The sequence below is a fragment of the Epinephelus lanceolatus genome, chromosome 21 (assembly GCF_041903045.1).
Source record: "Epinephelus lanceolatus isolate andai-2023 chromosome 21, ASM4190304v1, whole genome shotgun sequence".
Taxonomy (NCBI): domain Eukaryota; kingdom Metazoa; phylum Chordata; class Actinopteri; order Perciformes; family Serranidae; genus Epinephelus; species Epinephelus lanceolatus.
Genome location: NC_135754.1, coordinates 8574782 through 8596821, shown reverse-complemented (window position 1 = coordinate 8596821; position 22040 = coordinate 8574782). Strand labels below are relative to the sequence as shown.

At 38.8% G+C, this 22040-nt stretch overlaps 1 protein-coding gene across 4 annotated transcripts; it reads left to right on the top strand.

Annotated features, from left to right (window-relative positions):
* Positions 1 to 860: 860 nt before the first annotated feature.
* map2k4b (mitogen-activated protein kinase kinase 4b) lies at positions 861 to 21050 on the top strand. 4 transcript variants are annotated; one of them, XM_078163729.1, is made up of 13 exons: positions 861 to 1075; positions 4039 to 4074; positions 6848 to 6880; positions 8007 to 8109; positions 8564 to 8738; positions 8971 to 9090; positions 9578 to 9697; positions 9794 to 9845; positions 10073 to 10200; positions 13018 to 13095; positions 13222 to 13370; positions 15271 to 15316; positions 16927 to 21050. In XM_078163729.1, the coding sequence occupies exons 1-13, from the start codon at positions 964 to 966 to the stop codon at positions 17038 to 17040; spliced, it is 1266 nt and encodes a 421-aa protein (XP_078019855.1). In that variant the 5' UTR covers positions 861 to 963; the 3' UTR covers positions 17041 to 21050. The 4 variants fall into 4 exon arrangements, with proteins under 4 accessions (XP_078019855.1, XP_078019857.1, XP_078019856.1 ...); XM_078163731.1 differs by lacking the exon at positions 4039 to 4074 and having other exon boundaries at positions 862 to 1075; XM_078163730.1 differs by lacking the exon at positions 6848 to 6880 and having other exon boundaries at positions 862 to 1075.
* Positions 21051 to 22040: the final 990 nt, after the last annotated feature.

Below are 22040 nucleotides of genomic sequence, written 5' to 3'. Positions count from 1 at the left end.
GTGTTTTTGAGAATCAATGCAGCAACACAAAACAAAATAGCATGATACTCAAGTATATCAATGTTTTCTCACACTCCTACTTTCTATTACTTAAGTTTTTTTTACTTGAATTTCACTTGAGGTTGCTATGAAAATGCAACATCTACACTATTGTTTATGATTTAAGTTTGGTTGCACTTGTAAATATTACTCTGATGTTAAAATGGCATTACACTTGGATAAGAGTGCATTATGACTTGTTAAGGACTTAGGATTTGGGACTTGAGTCTGGCTTTGTTAATTTTGACTGTGGACTTGACTCGGGACTTCAGGGCAAAGACTTGAGATTTACTTGTGACTTGCAAAACAATGACTTGATCCCACCACTGGAAAGTGGACCTGGAATTAGGGTTATTTTGTCGAACTACCATTTCAAAGGTCAAGAATGATGCTAATGCTAAATGCTATATGACACATGTAACAGTGACAAGAATGCAACTGTGAAATGTAAGTGAAAAATAAAACACTGCTAATCACTCAGTTGTGTGACTCAAACAACACAAAGACTGTGAATCAGAATCAGGAGGGACAAAGTGCTACAGCATCACAGTAGCAGTGCAGGTTAAAGGAGCATACCTACTTTTGTGTTTACCAGTTTGTTTAATTAGATAAGATAAAAGTGGAAAATTGAGTTGATACGGTGTATACAATATAGGACGTGGGGTGTGATGAGATAAAGAGGGAGGTATAATATGCAGAGTGTGCTTATTTGCATGAAAACTAGAAATGTGTCAACAATTACGTTATAAAGTCATGATATCGGTATTTCCGACACACCTTGAAGGCAGCTGCGGCACAGACGTGGCCGTGGCGCAGCTGCTGCGTTCAAGTGTCGCAGTGTCCCGTTTGGTGGAGGCAGAGAGGAAGTTTGACTCTGCACTGCAGCCTGAGCGCTGCTGTTGCCCACAGGAATACAACACAACAATGGCGACTCCCAGTCCTGACAGCAACTCCACAAGCTCCAGCAACAGCAGCAGCATAGTCGGATCCACGTCGCACCATTTTCACCCGCAGACACAGAGCAGCAGCATGCAAGGTAGGCTGTGACCTTTATTTCACATCTTTCCATTTCTACTGAAGACTCTGGAGTTAGTAGGAAAATGTAGGTTGTAGCTTCCCAGAAGCAAAAAAAAGCCACAGAATAATCATACACTTCCGGTCAGAATTTTCAAAATAAGATCCCCGTTGTTGTCTATAAGACATACCATTGAACATTTGTTAATGTTTATAAATGCGATTTTGTTAATTGAGAATTTTTGAATGTTGTACTTATGTAGATGTTAAATGTAGAGTTCGGTTTGACACTGTCAAGTGTTGTAAGTTTTGTATTGTTAGTAAATACAGCGGGCCATGGGGTGAACACTACTAACGGGCCAAACCAGCTGTCAAATGCTTGCAAAATATGCAAAGGAAAAATCAAAGAAAGGAAAAAATATACAAGTGGCTGTAGATTTGTTTCACTCGCCAGCCAAAAGAAAATATTGGCAATCTACTGAGTGGCTGGTAGATTTTGGAATCAACCAGCCACAGTGGCAGGTGCACTTAGAGGTTAATTTCTAACCCTGACCACCAATCCTATATAATCCGTGACATGTTGTTGACCAACACTGGATAGTAATATGTAATAGTAAAATTAGCACTAGGGTTCGGTGTTGACATGGCACACTTAGTAAACCTAAAAATTTGACAATTCAGAAACTTCAACTATTGCTTAGGGACTGTTCACTATGTATCGGGGGGGGGGTGGGGGGGTGGGGGGGGGGGGGGGGGGGGGGTGTGATCTCTTGGGTTTTTCTTTTAAATCATAGCCTTCCTCTGAGATATAAGTATTTTTATTATATTTTATATTTTATTTTTCTTATGCCTCCCTGAGTGACTGGGGGAATCATTAGAAATGACCATATTTCACAGTTCCTGGTTATGATAAATGATGTGATTTGTAAGTCTTCAGAGAAAAAATGCCTTTTAAATCCACTTGTGGGTTTGGGGGTTCTGAGGCTGTCTAAAAGAAATACAAAATGCAACCACTGAAAGTTAAATGTCCCTCCCTTAAGCCAGATTGAAAAACTCCCTCCCCAATACTAGAAAAATTAATTGAAGTTTTGCACCACCCACTCCCCTCTCATATATAACGAACAGTCCCTTAGTATCATACAAATTGTTAAACTAAATACATCATGAATTCAAGTATGATCTCTGTTGTGACATTAGCTTGTCAAACTGTACGCTTTTATTTTGAAGTGCGAATTGCGTAGTTTCCGCTAATGCTCTAGCTTTCATTGGCTAGCTTGAAGTAGCTCCCTGAAACTACACGGCTCCCAGTTAGCAGTGATGCAGTAACCCATGTTTAGCTGCTGATCCGACTGACCTGTGGAGGCACAGTGTCTTCATTCCTTTAGTCTGACACTATTTTCATTAGAAACAAAACTTAAATCAACGTGTGGCATCGTAAAGATGCATTTTATGAACGTCTAATCACCGATATTATTAGCACCAGGCTGCTAAAGTAGCACCAAGGCCTACACTCAAGTGTTTCTCTCCACTGAGCCAGGCCACTGTTTGAATGCACCGCTGTCTGTGAATATACAGTTAAAGTTAAATATAATCGCACTATTTATCGTCTTAAAACGATATTGCTTTAGTCCCCTGACAACATCACGAGGTCTTTCTCGTTTAGTGTGTCGTGAACGTTAGATAACGTCAATGTGATAAACACCTCAGTCTGTAACACAGCTAATGTAACGTTAGTAACTCAAACAATATGTCTGTCGTTTGATAATGTGATGCAGGTCTGTACAATTTAAGCTAACTGCTAGAGTCTGCTCTCTAAATTCATTATCGGACAAGAAGCCAATCCTTTGGTTAGCAGAGAATTGTTTTTGCCTATTTGACCATTCAGTCACGAATGTCTCTATAAGATGTGAGCTATATCAGTGCCCACTGGTACAAGTCAGAAAGTCCTTATAGAAAATGGCAAAGCAGCATCCAGTGCCAGCTGAGGTGGATGGATCTGTGGTAACGTTCAGGGGTGGGCGATACCACTAAATTTAGTTTTGATTCGATACTTATACAGGGCCTGAATCGCTGATATCAATACCAGTACAATACTTTTTATTAATAACAGTGGCTACTTTAGTGTAGGGTAAAGCAGTGTGTCATGATTTTGAGTTGAACAATCAGTCTGCTAAAGTAACAGCTATGATGATTGTAACACTAACCAATGCTGCAGATCTTAAAAGACTAAAATATTAATTTCACTGCCATACACCTGGATAATTATTGCCTCAGCCTCTTTGAAAAGACTGTGACAAGTGAACTCTGTGTCTGTGTTGGGGGTCTGGATGCTGAGGCATTTCCCTCCCCCCCTTCTCTTCAGTTGCAGCTCCAAGTTCTCTTTCTCATGGTCTTTTCTTTTTCATTAAGCCATCACTGCTATTACGTGTCAGATTAAACAAGTCAGGTTGGAGGCCACGGTATGTGGAGCATATGTTGTTTGAGCGCAGACAACACAAAAGCATTGGAAAAGCAAACAGTACATCATACAAATAGGTAGGATGTAGAAGGGACAAACTAATCATTGCTTGGTATCGATCCTATTGATGCAAGAATTGAAAATGTGGTATTAATATTTTGGTATCGATCCTCCCACCCCTAGTAACGTTAACTGATTTGGGATCATAATCAAGTTATTATGTTACTTATAAACACTTGTATGCAGGCACACCCAGCATATTGGTAACCAGTTTGCATACAGTAGCCTGTACCTTTTTGTGATGGCTAAATCTTACTGGAAAAAGACATAGATCAGTAAGACAGGGTTGTGTCCGATAATGGATGTGTTGATGGTGGATAACGGACGACACGTCCATTGATGGGTTGACTTTTAGATATCTATTAAACAGCAGTACAGTCATGTATCCAGTGGTCAACACATCTTGAGTTGTATTTCTTACTCTGTGGCAGATGTCTAGTATCAAATGTTTTATCTAAACCTTACAGAAACCAACAGCTGCTGGAGATGTCAAAATGAAACAGGTATTCACACTTATTTTACAAGATTTTAGCCTGCTGTTGGGGATTGTGTGTTTATATTATGTTTGATCAGGACATGTGCTGGCAAAGGGATTCCTTGAAATGTTCCCCATCCACCTTCCTCTGTTGATCATTTGTGTTTCTGTTTGTTTTATCCACTTATCTGCCTGTTCCCATATTAGAATGATCGTATAAAGACACAGTAGACAGACCCCACGGTGAGACACTGCATCAAACAGCCCTGTCTGGGAGTGTTTTCCTCAGCACAGATATCAAACACTTCTTAGTGGTATGCCACTTTTAACTTATGGTGTTAACAGTGCTGCTGTTCGACTGACTTATGGCACATATTCAGACTTGAAAAAAGAGGGAACGCCGCACACTCAGCTCCAAATAAAAAAGGAATTTTATTTAGGACAACGTTTCGGCACAGGGCCTTTGTCAAGTGTTGAGACTTGACAAAGGCCCTGTGCCGAAATGTTGTCCTAAATAAAATTCCGCCACCACCTCAACAAGACAATCTGCGGTGTGCGTTACTCTTCTCCTACATATAAACAGACTGTCAATTAAGCTTGGGCATAATCTGTTTTTCATACCCGGGTTTTATGGTATATGATAATATTTGTGTAAGTGGCTAGTTCACCACATTCCACAAGCTCTCGTAGCTTTTTTAGTCTAATTAATACACAAAATAAACAAAAAAATGTCAAGAAAGTAAATATTCTTACACCTATTTTCCATATTAAACAGAAAAATACAACCATACACTTGATGATTCCAGGTTGGTCTCTTTCACTGTTGTAGGACTAGCGTAATTTTAACTCGTTAATATATCGTAAAACACACTTCATTCAAACTTGACAGAAACAAAATAAAACTTACTTAAACCATCTCTGTTCGTCTTTACACTATATTAACAATTGCCAACTCTGGTTTGGTCAAAATAAACAATACATACACAGAGTTAGATGATACTTGCTCTACAAGGATAAAAGACACTATTACCAGTCCTGTAACGTCATCCCCAGTTATGTCTTTTTTAAAAGGTAAGAAGTGCAGTATGTCAGTGAAACAGCTTTATCATGTATGTGGCATACTGTCACCACAGAAGTGGAACATATCAGTGGAACATGAGTAGTAGGACTGCACAATTTTATTTTCTCGCGTCATCACAATGTCAACTTGCACAATAAACACATCGTAAATGACAGCAGCATGGCACTCAGGGATTTTATAGTTAGTTGAAAGTATCAGTTGAAAGCTGCATTTAGAAAATTAGCTTATAATTCCTTTTTTCATTGGTGCCTTTTGTGTTCAATTCAGTGTTCAATTTGTTTAGCAAAAGAATGCAGGGAATATTTTTTTTCATTGTTCTAATTCAATAAGCAATTTGTTGTATTTTAGCAGAATAGTGAATGCAGCAGAAAACTGAATACACTTTAATATCTGTTTATCTACCCCAAGTAATATCTTTTTTGTGGGTTTTTGTATCGCATATTGTATATTTTCCTCATATCATGATGCTGTAACAAGTAACATATCATTATTTCATATCTTATGGAATAGAATAAAGAACGTCCACACACTGTCTCCCACACTTGCAAGAATAGTTTACTTACAGAGTTTGCTGAGAACAAGAACAATATTTCAGTACAGAAACCTTTATCAGGTTATCCAGGAGATACTTTGAAGATAACTATGTTGGAGATATCCAGGAGATAACTACAAGACTACTGTCAAGGAGATATCTCGATGATAAGTACCTAGGAGATATCTAGAAGATAACTAGAAGATTACTATCTAGGTGATACCTAGAAAATAATGAGAAGATAACTGTCTAGGAGATACCTAGAATACCTAGATATCTGGAAGAAAAGTGAAAGCTAACTATCGAGTAGATATCTAGAAGATAATTATCTAGGGGAAATCTGGAAGATAAATATGTAGGAGATATCTAGAAGATAAGAAGATATCTATCTAGGAAATATCTGGAAGAAAACTAGAAGATAATTATCTTGGACTTATTCTAGAATATAACATATAACAGATATCTGGAAGATAACTACATAAAAGTTACCCAGAAGATAAGTAGAAGATATATATGATAAAGGTCTCAGTACCGATATATTGTTCTTGTTTCCAATGAATTTCCTATTGTTGAAAGTGTAGCAAACAGTGTGTGGGAGGTCTTTGTTCTATGATAATCGGCCCATGGTCCTCTCCTTTGCACCTGTCAAACTCAGGTGTGCAAAAGTTTTGCCTCGTGATGTGTTATGTCAAAAGAACAGCAGCAGCACACCAACAGTCAACAGTGATGTAGCACTTATAATTAAAATATGCCACTAAAACGAGATTGGCAAACCATCCGCCACTTTTCTGTCTCATTTTTATTGTTTAATGTTGATAGTAATAAATAAGTAATGATCAATGAATAAGTGATAACTGCAGAGAGTAACAAAAAGATGAAACAAAACAATGAAATATTTCAATACATTCTGCTAATGGGCAAGTGTTGACTAAACTTGGTAAAACTGGACTATCCCTAATTCCACTGGGAATACAACAGAACCATATCAAGTTACAGATGGTACAGCTGCATAGCAGTGCGCTGAACTAGACCTTCCAAAATATGGTGCTTCTTTTACCATTCAAAGCAACCTGCCCTGTATTCCACTTTCAGCATTGGCTCTTGCTGGAATGGCACTACTGAAAGTGACCCCCTAACACTCAAACAAGCCCTAAGAAAATGTAGTAAAATGTTTTTTCTTTACTTCAGGGTTTCAGATAAGCCTGTCTGGAGTGCCCCAAAGTAAGCTATAGACTCGCACACAAAGCACACCGACCTCTGCTCTTTGTGGGTACACCTCAGTAGTCTAAAGTGGTTTCCTTTCCTCACTGACTCTCATTGAGCTGTTTCTGTTCAGTCATTGGCTGCGTAGTCATCAGTCAGCGTCATTATTGAGTTCCAGGTTCTTGATGTATTTATCATGCTCATATTTAATTGGATAAAATAGGTGAAAGGAAGCCACTGTATACTATTGACACTGCCTGTGTGGTGCTCTGGTAGTTGGGGAGTCTGTCCACTGTTCACTGTTGTTAACTGTCACAAATGCAGTTATGGCCAAGAGAGATTTATTTGCACCGGGGCTTAAAGGTTAAGGGATCTGTTTGCACTCAGGAGCTGGTTACACAGGGCATGGCAAAGACGACCCAACACTTAAACTCAGCACTTTGCATAGAAGCTAGCCTAATCGCCACTTATATTCTAGAGATGCATCCTAATAGGCACTTACAGGTAACGGACACATTTGCTGTGTTTTAAATTGGAATCAAGTGCTATCTAAGTGTTGGGTTACTTTGATATCTTGAGGGAACGGTTCAGGTTTGAATTGCACATTTTTAAGAAAGTGGAAATGGAAATGTCTTGGACAGGGATTTCCAATGTCAGCATCCTGCAGTGGGGCTCTTTTTGACATTCCAATAACTTGAATAAATACACAATTTGGATGAAATAAAATCCTCTAGAGCTCAAAGAACAGGTGCAATGTCTGAGTATTGGGAACCCCTGAACATCTGGGCACTTTGCTTGTGTTCAAAATGCATTTTGTGCTTCCTCTGATCTTAAGAGGAGCTTGAGATAACCCAAAGGTCATAAACAGGATCTTAAAATTATGCCACAAAAGTTTTCTCCACACCAATCTCAACTGACCTGTTAGCCAGATCTAGCTGTACAAAGCACAGATACCTGGAACCTGGTCATATGAACGTTTTGTGGCATGGATCTCTAATTGCACTTATGTAAAGGCTTATCTCAAGTGTGTAGAGACAGAGGCTGCTGAGGTAAGATCACACTGTGTGTACCAGCTGGCTGAGCCCACAGTGTGGTGTGCATGTTTTGGGAATCTGTATCTGTTTCTGTCTCTTTGTCCTGCCAGGTAAACGCAAAGCTCTGAAGCTGAATTTCGCCAGCCCTCCAGTGAAACCAGCCTCTCGGCTTCCACTCCATCCAACGGCTCCGTCTTTCCAGAACCCTCACATGTAAGTAGAGGCGGCTGATGACCAGATCTAATGGGAACTCTGTCGGCTTTAGATAATACATCTTGGCCAGTGGATCCTGTATTTCAGCCAGTCCAAGGAACAAACAAGTTTTCTCAAATTGACCTGATGGTGGGTTGATATATTTGTCTTTCTTTCCATCCTCACCTTTGTCATTTTGGGGGATGGAGGCAGGAAGTGATCTACAGCAGACTTTCCAGCCTGTCTTCATACTTTCAAATCAGCCCCTCAAAGAGTCCATTCATATAGGAAATCTCAGATTACAAAGCCACATGGTTTTAAATATTTATCCTATCTACATTAATCTATAATGCATGTTCCTGTCATGGCTCTTTCTCTACTTCCTCCTTCCCCTTCCTGTGGAGTCTTCCTCCTTCTCTGTCTTATCTGTTACCTCATCCAATCCTGACTCATCCTGTCCTCTGTGCTCCTCCAGAGAGCGCTTGCGTACACACAGTATCGAGTCGTCAGGGAAGCTGAAGATCTCTCCAGAGCAGCATTGTGACTTCACTGCAGAGGATCTAAGAGACCTCGGGGAGATCGGTCGCGGGGCGTATGGCTCCGTCAACAAGATGGTCCACAAACCCACGGGCCAGATCATGGCTGTCAAGGTGCTTATAGACTCCTCACTTTACCTGAGTTTACCTCATCCAGAACAACAGTGAATCAAAATACAGGAGGTTACCACTGCCCTCAAGGCCAATTTCTATTTCGCCCTGAAGAAGTTATTTCACTTATTCAAGATTCTCACGACTTATGGCTCTGTCTGATTTTGACTGTCACAAGTAGATGATCAGGAAAGGAAGAATAAGTCTGAAGTGTCAGTGTGTTTGTGTCTCTCAGAGGATTCGCTCCACTGTGGATGAGAAGGAGCAGAAGCAGCTGCTGATGGATCTTGACGTGGTGATGAGGAGTAGTGACTGTCCCTACATTGTTCAGTTCTACGGCGCTCTCTTCAGAGAGGTCTGAAAGCACTACATCATCCTGTCTTGTCTGTGACCACACTGATTGTTTACTAGGGGTGTAACGGTATGTGTATTCATTATAGCACCTTTGGTTCTTTATGCAATGTACATTTGGTACGTCCTGTGACCCAGACAGTCAGAATAGTCTTGTACTGTCTAGTACTTTAATATGCGGAACAGAAATTCTAGAGCACAAGTTACCCACAAAGCTTTGGCAGCATACAGTTGCTGTCTGTGAGATGTAGGATGCCAGCTGGCTGAGCCTGGTTAGCCGAGTTAGTTGAGTATAGTAGAGAATAATTTGTGTCTAAATCACAAAAATAACAAAACCAAGTCATATACCGAATTAGACATTTTGTGTACCATTACACCCCTAGTGTTTACTATGTAGCAGCACTCATATGGAATCTAATATTTCAGTGATAACCAGTGAATCCTGCGGCTGCGTCAGATATCAGTTACTAACCTTTGACTGTCTATTTCAGGGGGACTGTTGGATTTGTATGGAACTTATGGCTACCTCATTAGACAAATTCTACAAATATGTATATTGTGCATTAGATCACGTCATTCCAGAGGAAATATTAGGCAAAATAACATTAGCGGTGAGTAGATGAGTCACTTTTTCCTTATACATTTTGATTTTACACGCATGCATATCACGGAAACAGAAGTGATGTGTCTTATTTTGTCTTTAACAGACCGTTAAAGCACTGAACCACTTAAAAGAAAACTTGAAAATAATTCACAGAGGTAAGTCTTATTGTTAAAATATTTCAAGTCATTAAAATTCAGATCTAATATTTATGGAATATTAAGTAAAAGCCATCTCATCTAATTGAAAGATAGCTGGTATTTAATGTCAGCACACAGTATTAGTTGTTCACAGTATCAAATCATTTACATCGGTTCTACCATTTTAAATGTTGGATGAATTCTGCTGTTATTCTGTATGAAACTTTCTGTTCTTGTCATTTTAGACATCAAACCTTCCAACATTCTAATGGACCGAAAGGGTAATATCAAGCTGTGTGATTTTGGCATCAGCGGTCAGCTGGTGGACTCCATAGCCAAGACCAGAGATGCAGGCTGCAGGCCTTACATGGCGGTAAGCGTCAATCATAATCAGAGATACAGGCAGACATTCACATATCAGATAACACCACATATGTGTCCAGCAGACTTAATGAAACAAAAACTGTGACTGAATCTCTATATAATACTAGTGACGTAAACAGTGTTTCACTAAAACGGAATTTGAAAATAAAAAAGTAAACAAAGTTGATATTTCATATCATGGTGACGGAAAGTGATCAGATTGTATGGAAGCCCAGTTTCACCAGTGTGATGAAAAAAAAGATGCTGTAAGTCATTAGAATAACAAACTTGGTAACTATATTAACTCATTATTTTGAGATAAGAAAGTCATTTTGAGAAAGTTTCTCATAGGCCCTGTCCAAAAACCCGCATTTGTGCCCTGAGGTCTTCCCTGAAGTGCACTTGCCGAATGTGCAGTTAGGGGCGTAAGTGCGTAAGGGGCCAATGCTGTTTAAAAAGGAGAATTGGGACAGTTGTGTACACGTCACTTCCGTTTGGGTCCAGCTGGTCCGTCTCCTAGGAGACGAAACATGGCGTTAGAGGAAATAACGTTGTTCACAGCACTGTTGCTGCAAATAATAAATAGATACAATCAGCGAATGATGAGGAGGATTAGGAGCCACAGGAGAAGGCGGCATCTACATCAGATCCAATTATTGATGCTGATGCCCAACCAACAGGTAAATTAAATTAAATTTTACTCTTGAATTTACCTGTTAATAATGTGTATATTAGCTGTAACGTTTTTTTCTACTCTACCGTTAACATAGCCTAGATTACCGTTATTCCTATTAAAACGTTTTTTTGCTTGGATAAATAGTGGTAAATTGTGATATAAAATAAAATAAACTATGAAGACATACGGTAATAAAATAATAATAATTAAAGACACAATCAAAACTGTAAAGTGATGTGGACTGTCATACAAACCTCCAGTCAACTGCAAACTGTATATTATTTCATTATTAACGCCCTGTCATGTATTATTAAGTCCACACAGCGTGTTGTTTGACGTTATGTTCCTCTAACGGTTGTTGTCAGTCGGAGTTAACGGCTCACGGACACGTCAGTTACCGTTTGAAGGTGGTGAGTTATACCGGCCAGCTGTGCAGTGTTAGGGCATCACGACCCTACGGAGGATTCTGGGTAAAATCCTTCAGTGAAGTGAGGTCTGATGCGCACTTTCGGAAGGGGTGCATTAAGGGCGCAGGTTTTCACCCCTTGATAACAACAGAAGACAATTGGGGCACCCTACACACTTGCGCCCCTTATGACAGGGCCATAATTTTAAGAAACTATTTTTTTTTAGAAAGTTTCTCATTATTTTTAGAAACACAATCATTATTGTCTGATATTAATTCATTTTGAGAAAGTTTCAAATAACTTCAAAAAAGTTTGGCATCATTTTGAGCTACTAACTAATTTTGAGAAATTTTCAAATAACTTTTAAAAAAAGTTTGCGATTATTTAGAGATAGAAACTTAGCTGAGAATGATGAGTCATTTTGAGAAAGTTTTGCATTATTTTAAGATAGTAACTCATTATTTTGAGCTACTAACTCATTTTGAGAAAGTTTTTAGTAATTTTGAGAAAGTATCTAATATTTTGTGAAACTAACTTTTTTTTTTTTTTTTAATAAAGTTTCTCATTATTGGCCAATCATTTTGAGAAAGGTTTGAATTATTTTGAAGTACTAACTCAATTATAGAAAAGTCATTTCTAGAAAGTTTTTAATAATTTAAAAAAAGTTTGTCATTATGTTGAGAAACCAACTATTTTTCTTTCTTTTTTTCTTTTTTTTGGGGGGAAATTTCTCATTATTTTGAAATATTAACTAATTTTGAGAAAAGTCATTTTGAGAAAGTTTCTAATAACTTTGAAAAAAGTTTGTCATTACTTTAAGATAGAAACTTATTTTGAGATAAGTCATTTTGAGAAGGTGGCATTATTTTGAGATAGTAACTCATTATTTTGAGCTACTAAGTTACTTTGAGAAAGTCTTTAGTAACTTTTTTTTTTTTAGAAAGTTTCTCATTATTTTTTAGAAAGGTTTTAATTATTTTGAAATACTAACTCAATTATAGAAAAGTAGTAATAGTAACTCATTATTTTGAGCTACTAGCTCGTCATTTCAAGAAAGTTTTTAATAATTTCCAGAAAGTTTGTCATTATTTTGTTATAAATTTCTCATTAGTTTGAAATATTAACTCATTTTAAGAAAGTTTGGTATAATTTTAAGAAAGTGTGTCATATTTTTAGCTCATTTTGAGACAAGTCATTCTGATTAAGTTTCTAATAATTTTGATAAAGTTTCTGATTATTTTGAGATGCCAACTCATTTTTTTAAATACAGTTTGGTATTATTTTGAGACACCAAGTTGAGAAACTAGTTTCTGATCATAATGAATTACAGGATATTTTTTTTCATCACACTGGCAGAAATGGGCTTCCATAACTTGACATCAGGGCCATGGTGGGAACTTTGATTGTGTGAGAGAATAGATGAATTACATTGACAGAATTGACAATCAACTTCATGTTGTTCGTGTAATTTTCATTTTCCGATTCACCATGGTTTTAAAATTTCAAAACTAAATGCTCAATGATGATGAACCATACAGTTTTTGGCTATTAAAACTCAAACAAGTATAATAAACATACTAAGGGCAGTGACAACACTGCAGTGGTATTGGCTTAAACTTTATCACATTTAAGGCGCTGCTCAGTTTATGACCCTGACCTTTGACCTCCCCTGGATGGAAACTGTCCTGTGGGTTCAGTGAAGTATCTCAGTCTAACAGAGCCCATTTTTGTGTGTGTGTTTCAGCCTGAAAGGATAGACCCCAGTGCTTCCAGACAAGGCTACGATGTCCGCTCTGATGTGTGGAGCTTGGGAATCACCCTGGTAAGACAAATAATGTGGTCAGCTTTAACGTGAAATCTTACCTTTGTTATGTCTGAGCGAGGCGGAATGGACAGAGCTGTTGCAGTAAGAAAAATCCAGTCCATCAAACTCTGTGTTTGCTTTCAGTATGAGCTGGCCACAGGAAGGTTCCCTTATCCCAAGTGGAATAGTGTTTTTGATCAGCTGACTCAAGTTGTGAAAGGGGAGCCTCCCCAGCTCAGCAACTCAGAGGAGAGGCAGTTCTCCCCCAAGTTCATCAACTTTGTTAACCTATGGTAAGCACCACTACACTCATCACTCACTCAGTGTTACAGGCCTCTGATCAGTGTGTGAAATACACCACTTCATTCATAACTGAAAACATTTGAAAATAACTGAGCGTCACAGTTCTCTCAGGGCCAAAAACAAAAATTTATCTCAAGATTCACATTTAGCTTTTTAAGAGCCTTCAGCCACATCGAATCATACCAAGTTGTCTTCATGTGACCTGAGTATAGAACAGAGCCATCACAACTGAACAAACTGTTCGCTAATGAAGACTTTGAAAAGAACTTTAAAGCTAAAGAAAAACTGACCTTTAGTTCCTTTTTCAAAATGTTAAAAGGTTAAATGAGATAAATGTGACAGCCTTTTCTGGAATGACCTTCCAACCACAAAGATGAGTAGTTACAGCACATTTTTGTTCATTGATTTATTCATTGCTGTTTAAGGACTTATTACTTATTTCTTTTAACAAGTGAAAAATCTTGTGTATAATATAAATAAGTTGTGTTCCTTGAAATTTTAATACTTAAAGGGAAATTTTGGTTTATTTCAACCTGTCTCCTATCGTCCTAAATTTGTTTCAAGTGACTAGTGACATAGAAATAATAGTTAGCATGTTAGCCGTTAGCCTAGATACAGCTGGGGCGCATAGTAGCGTCAGACCTGTTAAAACGTAAGTGAACGGGCAACCTTCAAGTGCAAAGTTAGTCCACTAAACAAGCTTTTTTTCCACAAAGACCGCCTCATATCGTTAGGATAAATGTCAGAGAACATACAGAAAATGACATGTAAATGTGTTGTCTTACCTTACCGGTGTGGTGCCATGTTTGTTTACCATTTAGCTCTGCTTTCCAAAATGCGGCCGAAATATGGCGAGCTCTAGATAAAGCCCAGCTGGATACTACTCCAGGTGGAGGTGTCTCGTCCTCGGTCACATCCAGACCTTGAAAATAAGGCTGCAACCGGTCCCATTCCTTGCAATAGAAGCATTCCTCTTCTGTGGGCACTGGGGCACAACATTCACAGGTACACCACCAATCTCCAGAGCTATGCAGCCTTGCAGCAGCCATTCCTCCTCTCTCGTCCTCTACCTGTTGCGCCTCTCTCTCTCCTCCTGCGTTCTTCAATTTCACAAAGCTCTTCGTCAGTGTATTCTGGCTCAAATAAATAAGGGTGGCCATCAAACTCTGCAAAATCAAATTCCTCCTCCACAAAGTCGAAGTCTGGCAAAAAGTCAGCCATTATTCTATAAATCTTTCATAAAATAAATGAATGAACTTTTCAGGCTACTGTCCGGTTCTGCCTTCCAGCTGTTGCTGCCTGTTCAGGCACACTATGAGATTGCTGCTTGTTCTCGCGATATTTCAGCCGTGCTTTGGAAAGCAGAGCTACATGGTAAACAAACATGGCAGCACACCGGTAAGGTAAGACAACACGTTTACATGTCATTTTCTATATGTTCTCTGACATTTATCCTAACGATATGAGGTGGCCTTTGTGGAAAAAAAGCTTGTTTAGTGGACTAACTTTGCACTTGAAGTATGCCTGTTCACTTATGTTTTAACAGGTCTGACACTACTGTGCACCCCGGCTGTATCTAGGCTAACGGCTAACATGCTAACTATTATTTTTATGTCACTAGTCACTTGAAACAAATTTAGGACGATAGGAGACAGGTTGAAATAAACTGAAATTTCCCTTTAAATGAGCTTTAAGCAAGTAGTATTCAGTCTGTGCTGCTCACCTTTATCATTTCACAGTTTCAACGCACATTTACAATTACAGTGAATAAAACATGCTGAACCTCATTATGATTTTAGTATGTTGCTTCATTTTTGAGACCCCACAGAAGTGTGTGCTAAGGGTTCAGTACCTGGTTGTTGTTGAAATTTTTGCTCTGTTTCTGTCCAGCCTTACAAAGGATGAATCAAAAAGGCCAAAGTACAAGGAGCTTCTGGTAAGTTCTTTGACTGTCGTCACAAATCAATACTTCAGACTCATACAAATAAAACGAATAAAAGTCTATTTCTGTGTTCAGATCAGAAGTGTCTCCTCATGGTGCTGTCTGTGGTTCTGAAAAGACCAGTGAATTTTGAAGTAATACGACAAATGAAGTGTATACCTCACAGAGGGTGGTGTGGTGGTAGAACACAGTCTGTTGCATAATATACCATGCATAGAGTTATGAGCTACAGTAGACTCATTGACACACAGTCAGCACTGGAAAGTAAAATTATAGTTCTTTTTTCATGACATATTAGGTATTATTTAGTGTGTTCAAAAGCTTACATTTAGCTAAAGCAGTGGTTCCTAAACTCCAAGTAACTCCAAATTAGTGGTTCTTTTTGAACCTTTAACCTGTACTAACTAAATATTTTTATGTAAACAACAGAACAAATTACTGTGTTATGTGAAAAGGTTTGCCACAGTGACAACCCCACCAAGAATATTAACCCAACTCTGCAGTTCTCTGAGCTCTTCTTAGCCTTTTAGCCTCTTTTAGCTCATTGTTTTGGTTTTCCTGCACTATTAGGAAGCTGTGGAAAAGCCATGAAATATCCACTGTACACTGCTCTAGTCACTGAATTCATACATTTAGTGATAAGCTTGTGAACATAGTGAAACATCTAGCAAGCTATATATTTTCTGAGCTGGTAGTTACCAAAATGAAGCTCAAAGGAGAGTGAATATTAGACTTTGTGGGGTAATGCTACTTCCCTTTTCACAGCTAGCTTTGTATGTACATATTTTTAATGGTATTTACCATTTGTTTTTGTATATTATGTTTTTGATGATTCTGATAATCATCTCAGTGTTGTCGATAATTGTGACATTTGCCAGTCACTCATTGCACCAAGGTTAGCCTGATTTTCGGAGCTTAGCCAACATTAGGTTGCTGTGGTTCTCTACATTCTGTGCTTGGAATAGTTGCCAAAATTAAAGTGTCTGACATACACTGTCTTGCATAAGCGAGGAGTAAAGCTCCGTAGAGCTGACTGCCCTTCTCATAGACTTAACAGTGCTTTTTTACATTTTAGTAACTAGCTAGACTGGCTTATCGGCTAATTTCGCTATTTAAAGACACTGAGGTGACTATGAAAATGGTCAAAAACGCTACATAAACAAACAGTAAATACTATCAACAATATGTCAGTCGCAAAATTAACCGTAAAAAGTGAAAAAACTAACATGGATAAAAAAGCACTGTGATCACTAAGGTCGGAGGAGGAGGTAATGTTACTGTATAGTTGACAGGAAGTGAACAGACATGGAGATTATTAAACAGATCCATCACACTGCATTGCACAAGTAGACAAAAACAACACAATAATCAGTGTTGACCAGTAAGGCTCAAAGACAATTGGCAATCTGTATCGACGGCAAAAAAAAAAAAAAAAAAAGTCCTGACAGGGTAATTTCTGTTAAATACATGTAAACTAAACTTCTCCTGGAACTCAGTTAACATATTATTGCTGTCTGTCTGAGGAACAACTATGGCTACACAAATGAATTTTGCCACCAGTGATCTTCAAACTGAGCCTGACCCTCACTGTTTCATTTCTGCAGAAACATCCTTTCATTCTGATGTATGAAGAGCGCTTCGTGGACGTCGCCAGTTATGTATGTCGCATCCTGGATCAGATCCCCGCCTCTCCCATCTCTCCCATGTACGTGGACTGATGGAGTTTGGCTGGGGGTTGGGGTGGGATGGGTGGGGTGGGGTGTGGTGGGGGGTTCACCCAACATGCAGTGGGAGGGACACTAAGCTTTGTGATGCAACGCTTTGACATCTTAGCCCTCAGAGTTACGTAGGATCACCTGTTAATTCACACGTTCCAAAGAACAAAGGAACTAAGTCCAAACAGCGTAATGAGCAGAATATTGTTAACTCTTCCAGCTCCCATCACCTCATTATAGTCAGTGAAATCTAAAATATCATCAGCCATCTTCAGCCAGAGAAACTTGAAGACATCGTCTTCGTAAAATGCAATGCATCTTTTTATGTGGGGGAAAAAGGAATAGAGTATATACTTGAAGTCGTTGTACACAAATACAGAATCTACCAAATAAAATGTTGAACAGTGACACTCATGACTTATGAACAAAAATAGCCAACTATTGAAATGTACATTGTGGACTGTATGTATGCATATGTGTGTTCACCTCTGAATTGTCGACATGTACAGATGTATGCTGATAGACCTACTGTCTAAACACACACACACTCTCTTTTCACACAGTTTGTTGTGGGCACCTTCACTCGTGGTAAATGAATGAGTATGCAAAAGCGTTTCTCTCTGGAGAGCTCATGGATTCGGTAGCGTGGCTTTACTTCTGTCTTTTTTTCAATATGCAATCTGTGAGAGTTTGTCTTGACACGTTTGGGACATATACATTTCTCACATCTAACGTTAGCCAGAGTTTGTACCTTTCATGTGTTGTCATTACGTCTGAGTCACAGAGCTAAACGTGGTTTCTTAAAAGAAAAATCCTCAACTTAGAAGATCATGCAACAGAAGTATCACACTTTAAAGTTATTTGCAGAATTGCTTTATGCCTCTTGTGACCATCTGGATCAAACAGTATTTCGTCTACTACACAGTGATTTGACTGAAAAAAAAACCCAATTTCATTGTATCCGAAAAACAAGCTAGTTCTCATTCCCAAGTCATCAAATACTGACGCTTCGAAAACCCATCAGCAGCAATACTTGGTGCTCAGAGCAACTGACGTAGTATAAAGAGCAAGAAAGTCGGAACAAAACCTGACTTTCATCTAGGAGAAAACATTTTGTGTTTTGCATGAAACCAAAAGTTAGTGTTGTTTTTTCATAGCATATCTTGTACCTATGTCCTGTGCGAAACCACAACAACCACCTACAGTGGTAGCAACTGACGTCACCCACGTAACGCTAATACGTTATGCTACATTACAAACATAACATGATCTTTTTTCTAGACCTATACAAAGTAGTGTTGCCTAAACTTAACCATGACGGTTTCACAACATTAATCATGTGCTACAGTGTTTTTCAGCTGTGCGTCACATAAAGACTCTAAAGGGTGCCCTGTGCGTCACTATGAGACGCAGAGGGCCGTGACAAAGCATCTGTACTTGACTTACCAAAACTAAGAACTGCAGGAAGTGTTGCAGGTTTTTGCTTTTTCCTAGAGATGGTCGATTCCTCCTCAGACAAACAGATGTTTAGCTCTGTCATTCAAACACAATTATAATTCATAAGATGCACAAACTGCAGCTAATGCAATGCTTCATTGCCTGATGTAAAGTTACTTTAGGACATGATATATGTCCACTGATGTAAATGTGTATGTATATAGTACATCTAATCTGCTGTTCCTGGCAGGTTCTGCTTGACAGTTAAGGCTCAAATCAAGCGGTGAGGAGACCTGGGTGCAGAATCGAAGTGTGTCTGTATGTTTCAGTTTGAGAATGAGTCCTAATGCTCCTCAGCAGCCTGCCATAGCACTGTACAGTTAAACTGCTCATCCACACTGATCACAGATGCACCATGCTGCCATATAAAGGCAAACAGTAGTGACTACAGTTTTTAAAAGTCCTGGCAAGGGTTTCCTCTTGAGAAAAAAAATGACATCCGTAAATGCTGCTAAATGACATAATGTCCACTTCTGTACCAACCACACAACTGTCAGGAGAGGAGGAAGGTCTCTCCTCACATGGTTACTGCTCTTTGACCCTTAAGGTCTTCATGGACTCAGCATGTTCCTCCGTGACTTGGCATGTCTGTCTGGCTCGCACTGATGATAGAATGTTTCCCACGCCAAACCATGTATTACACTTGGGTTGATCTCTGTAGTCTTAGAAGCGTTCCCTTACCTGTTTTCCTCCACCGGCGCTGATATACCAGGACAGGCTAAGGGGAGGTTGCAGCTTGAGACTATTGAGATCCACCTGCCGCTGTTCCCTCTCAGAAAGCCACACCTACCAGGTGGGGTCACTCCCCCACAGAGCGGAAGCTACTTAACCAAACTGTCCATATGGATGGTGGTCCTTAAAACTGGGACACTGTAGAGACTTGTAATGAATTTAATGGATAAGGATGGAATTATTTACATTTTATATTTGTCAACAAATCCCATTAATATAATATTAAATACTACCAGGCTTATCTTTTAACCTAGCAAAAACTAGTCATTTAATTTTATGTAACAGAGCTGATACAGTAATAACCCAGTACGTATACAATGATTTAAAGGGACACTTCACCTGCCAAAGGATGATTTGTGTATCGATTGCTTCCTCTGTTACAGTGAATTTGTGGAGAAAACTTAATCTTGCATGCCTCCACGGTTGATGAAGAACCATAAAATGAAATTCTCAATGACTTGAAGTCATAGGGATCCACATTTAGTAACAGCAAAACTATCAAAACATCCATTTCCAAACTCACATACAACTTGTGCAGTACAGTCCCAGTCTCAGGGGTTAGTTCAGGCCCCAGCAAGGTAAAATGTCAATGGAGTCTGGCTTTGAAGTGAGCATAGATAAGTTTCACTTTTAGCTCAGTTCCCCATTGGAAAGGGACGTCTGTTTAGGAAGTACTGAGCATACCACTGGATAAATGAGACTTGGATTATACTGCATGAGTTATGTGAGAGTTCGTGAACCCATGTTTTTATATAGTTTTGCTGTTGTTAAATGCAGACCCCTTTGACTTCAATTCATCGAGACTTTTCTCAGTTTATGGACTCTTTTTACCGTAGATGTGAGAAATACTTTTTTTTTTTTTTTTATATGAATTCAATGAAACACGGGGTGAGTAATGGATATACAAATGATCATTTGGGGGGTGAAGTATTTCCTCAAGTCAACAGCTGACTTTCTCAAGATCTGCAGAATTATTACTATTAGTGTAAAACTTTTAGCTTATTGTGAAGAAATTACATTAAAGGAACTTGCTGAAATGGCCACTCCAGCAATTTTAGTATTGTGTTTGTCTGCAAGAGACAGACTAAAAAATTATGGTCAAAATTGATTCAGCAAAGGCCTAGATATCCTCACCAAAAAAGAATAATCCTGTTGACATCATGGGGGTTATTTTCTCAGACTTGACAAAGCTCCTCCAGAGCCACAAATGAAGTTATACAACTGTTTTCAGAGGCTGAATAGTACTCCTGGTGACTATAAATTTGACACAGGTGTGAAATTTGTTGGAGTTCCTGTAATGTTTTATCAAAAATTCTATGATCTCTACAGATGTCAGCCATGTTGGCAAATGGCCACCATCGTTGTTGAGGAGTTTGGGGTTGCATTAAAAGTAGATTTGTTGAATACTTGTGGCTTATTTGAGAGGGTAAAACATTACAACCAAGTTGGTGGAGATGCAGTGTCCAGTCATTATTCTCTCTGTAGTAAAAATGGAGAATTCTGTCAGCTCTGCTCTCTCCATTATTCTGTGATTTGAAATGGTGCAAACCCTGAGAAAGCCCACAGTCTCATCTGACTCAACAGACGGAGCCGTTACTGCAGTCTCCAGATGTGTTCTTCTCTCATGGGATACATTTCCACTGGTGAATATAAATCTCCAGGGTACATGTTGTATAAATTGCAATTTACTAGAATGTTCATATTAGATTATAAGATATTAAGGGCGATGAATATTATATTGTATCTTTATCGAGGGTTACAAATAAAGTTCCCATGGAAAATATTGAAAACCTGTATTGTGTGCTTCTTGTGAATTGGACATGAATAAAAAGTAACTGCAGAAATGATTTTGCTGTGATAAGTTTATTGCTCTTCTTTTTTGTTGTATACAGTGATGTTTTTGGATTTTTTTTACAATAGTAAAGCAAGTCAGTGGCCAAGCAACATGGAAGCTTCTGTCAGACGTGATTTTTTTTTTCCTTATGAGGGAAAGTTATTGCAACATGAACCCACCTGATAAAAAAGGCCAGCAGATATTCTTACAACAGAGGACAGGAAGTGAAGAATATCAGCTTTGCCATATATTAAAGATGTGTATTCGTAGCCTACATGTAACTAGTTAACAAGTGCAACACTTCATAAGTAACAGGAAAAAAGCAATATTTGGTCTCAACCAAACACAGTGAGACCTGTTAACAGAGGACGTAACTGTAAATGGAAGACATGTTTTGGCCGATGCACTTCAAATAGGTTGACATTTTGGAAAGTACCGGTTTCATGTATTTGCTTTTGTGCCAATGGTTAGATGAGAAGACCGATAGGCCTACCACTGTCATATTTGTGCAGGAAGCAAAATTTGTATTTTTAGGATGGCGAAGGCACGACCTGCCTTATCGCTCTATGACTGGCTAGCACTCATTGCCTTCCTTTGTTGGGTTGGTTAATTTTAGGCAAGAGGAGTGGGATTGGTTAGGGTAAGCTGCTTTCACACCACCTGATGGGGAGTCAACAGAGAGGAAGCGATGTTCAATTCGTAGGTAGGGATATTAAGTGTTTGCCGTCCATGCGCACACATACAGATTTTCACAGTGTTGAACTTCTGGCGGTTGCTTTGTGGCTTTGGTCGATCAAAATGCAGGCATTGCAGAACAGAAAGATGACAAAATGGAGGAGCTAATAATGCTGGTGTCTGAATACCCAGACTTTACGCGCTAGCAACTTCTAAGAACAACCAAAAGAAAATATCAGTGATTTTCATTGTCTTGCTATGTTAT

Coding starts and splice junctions, on each gene's coding strand:
- map2k4b (XM_078163729.1), top strand. CDS start 964: ATGGCGACTCCCAGTCCTGACAGCAACTCCACAAGCTCCAGCAACAGC. Junction 9,698..9,793: donor TAGGCAAAATAACATTAGCG/GTGAGTAGATGA, acceptor TGTCTTTAACAG/ACCGTTAAAGCACTGAACCA. Junction 13,096..13,221: donor GGAGCTTGGGAATCACCCTG/GTAAGACAAATA, acceptor GTTTGCTTTCAG/TATGAGCTGGCCACAGGAAG.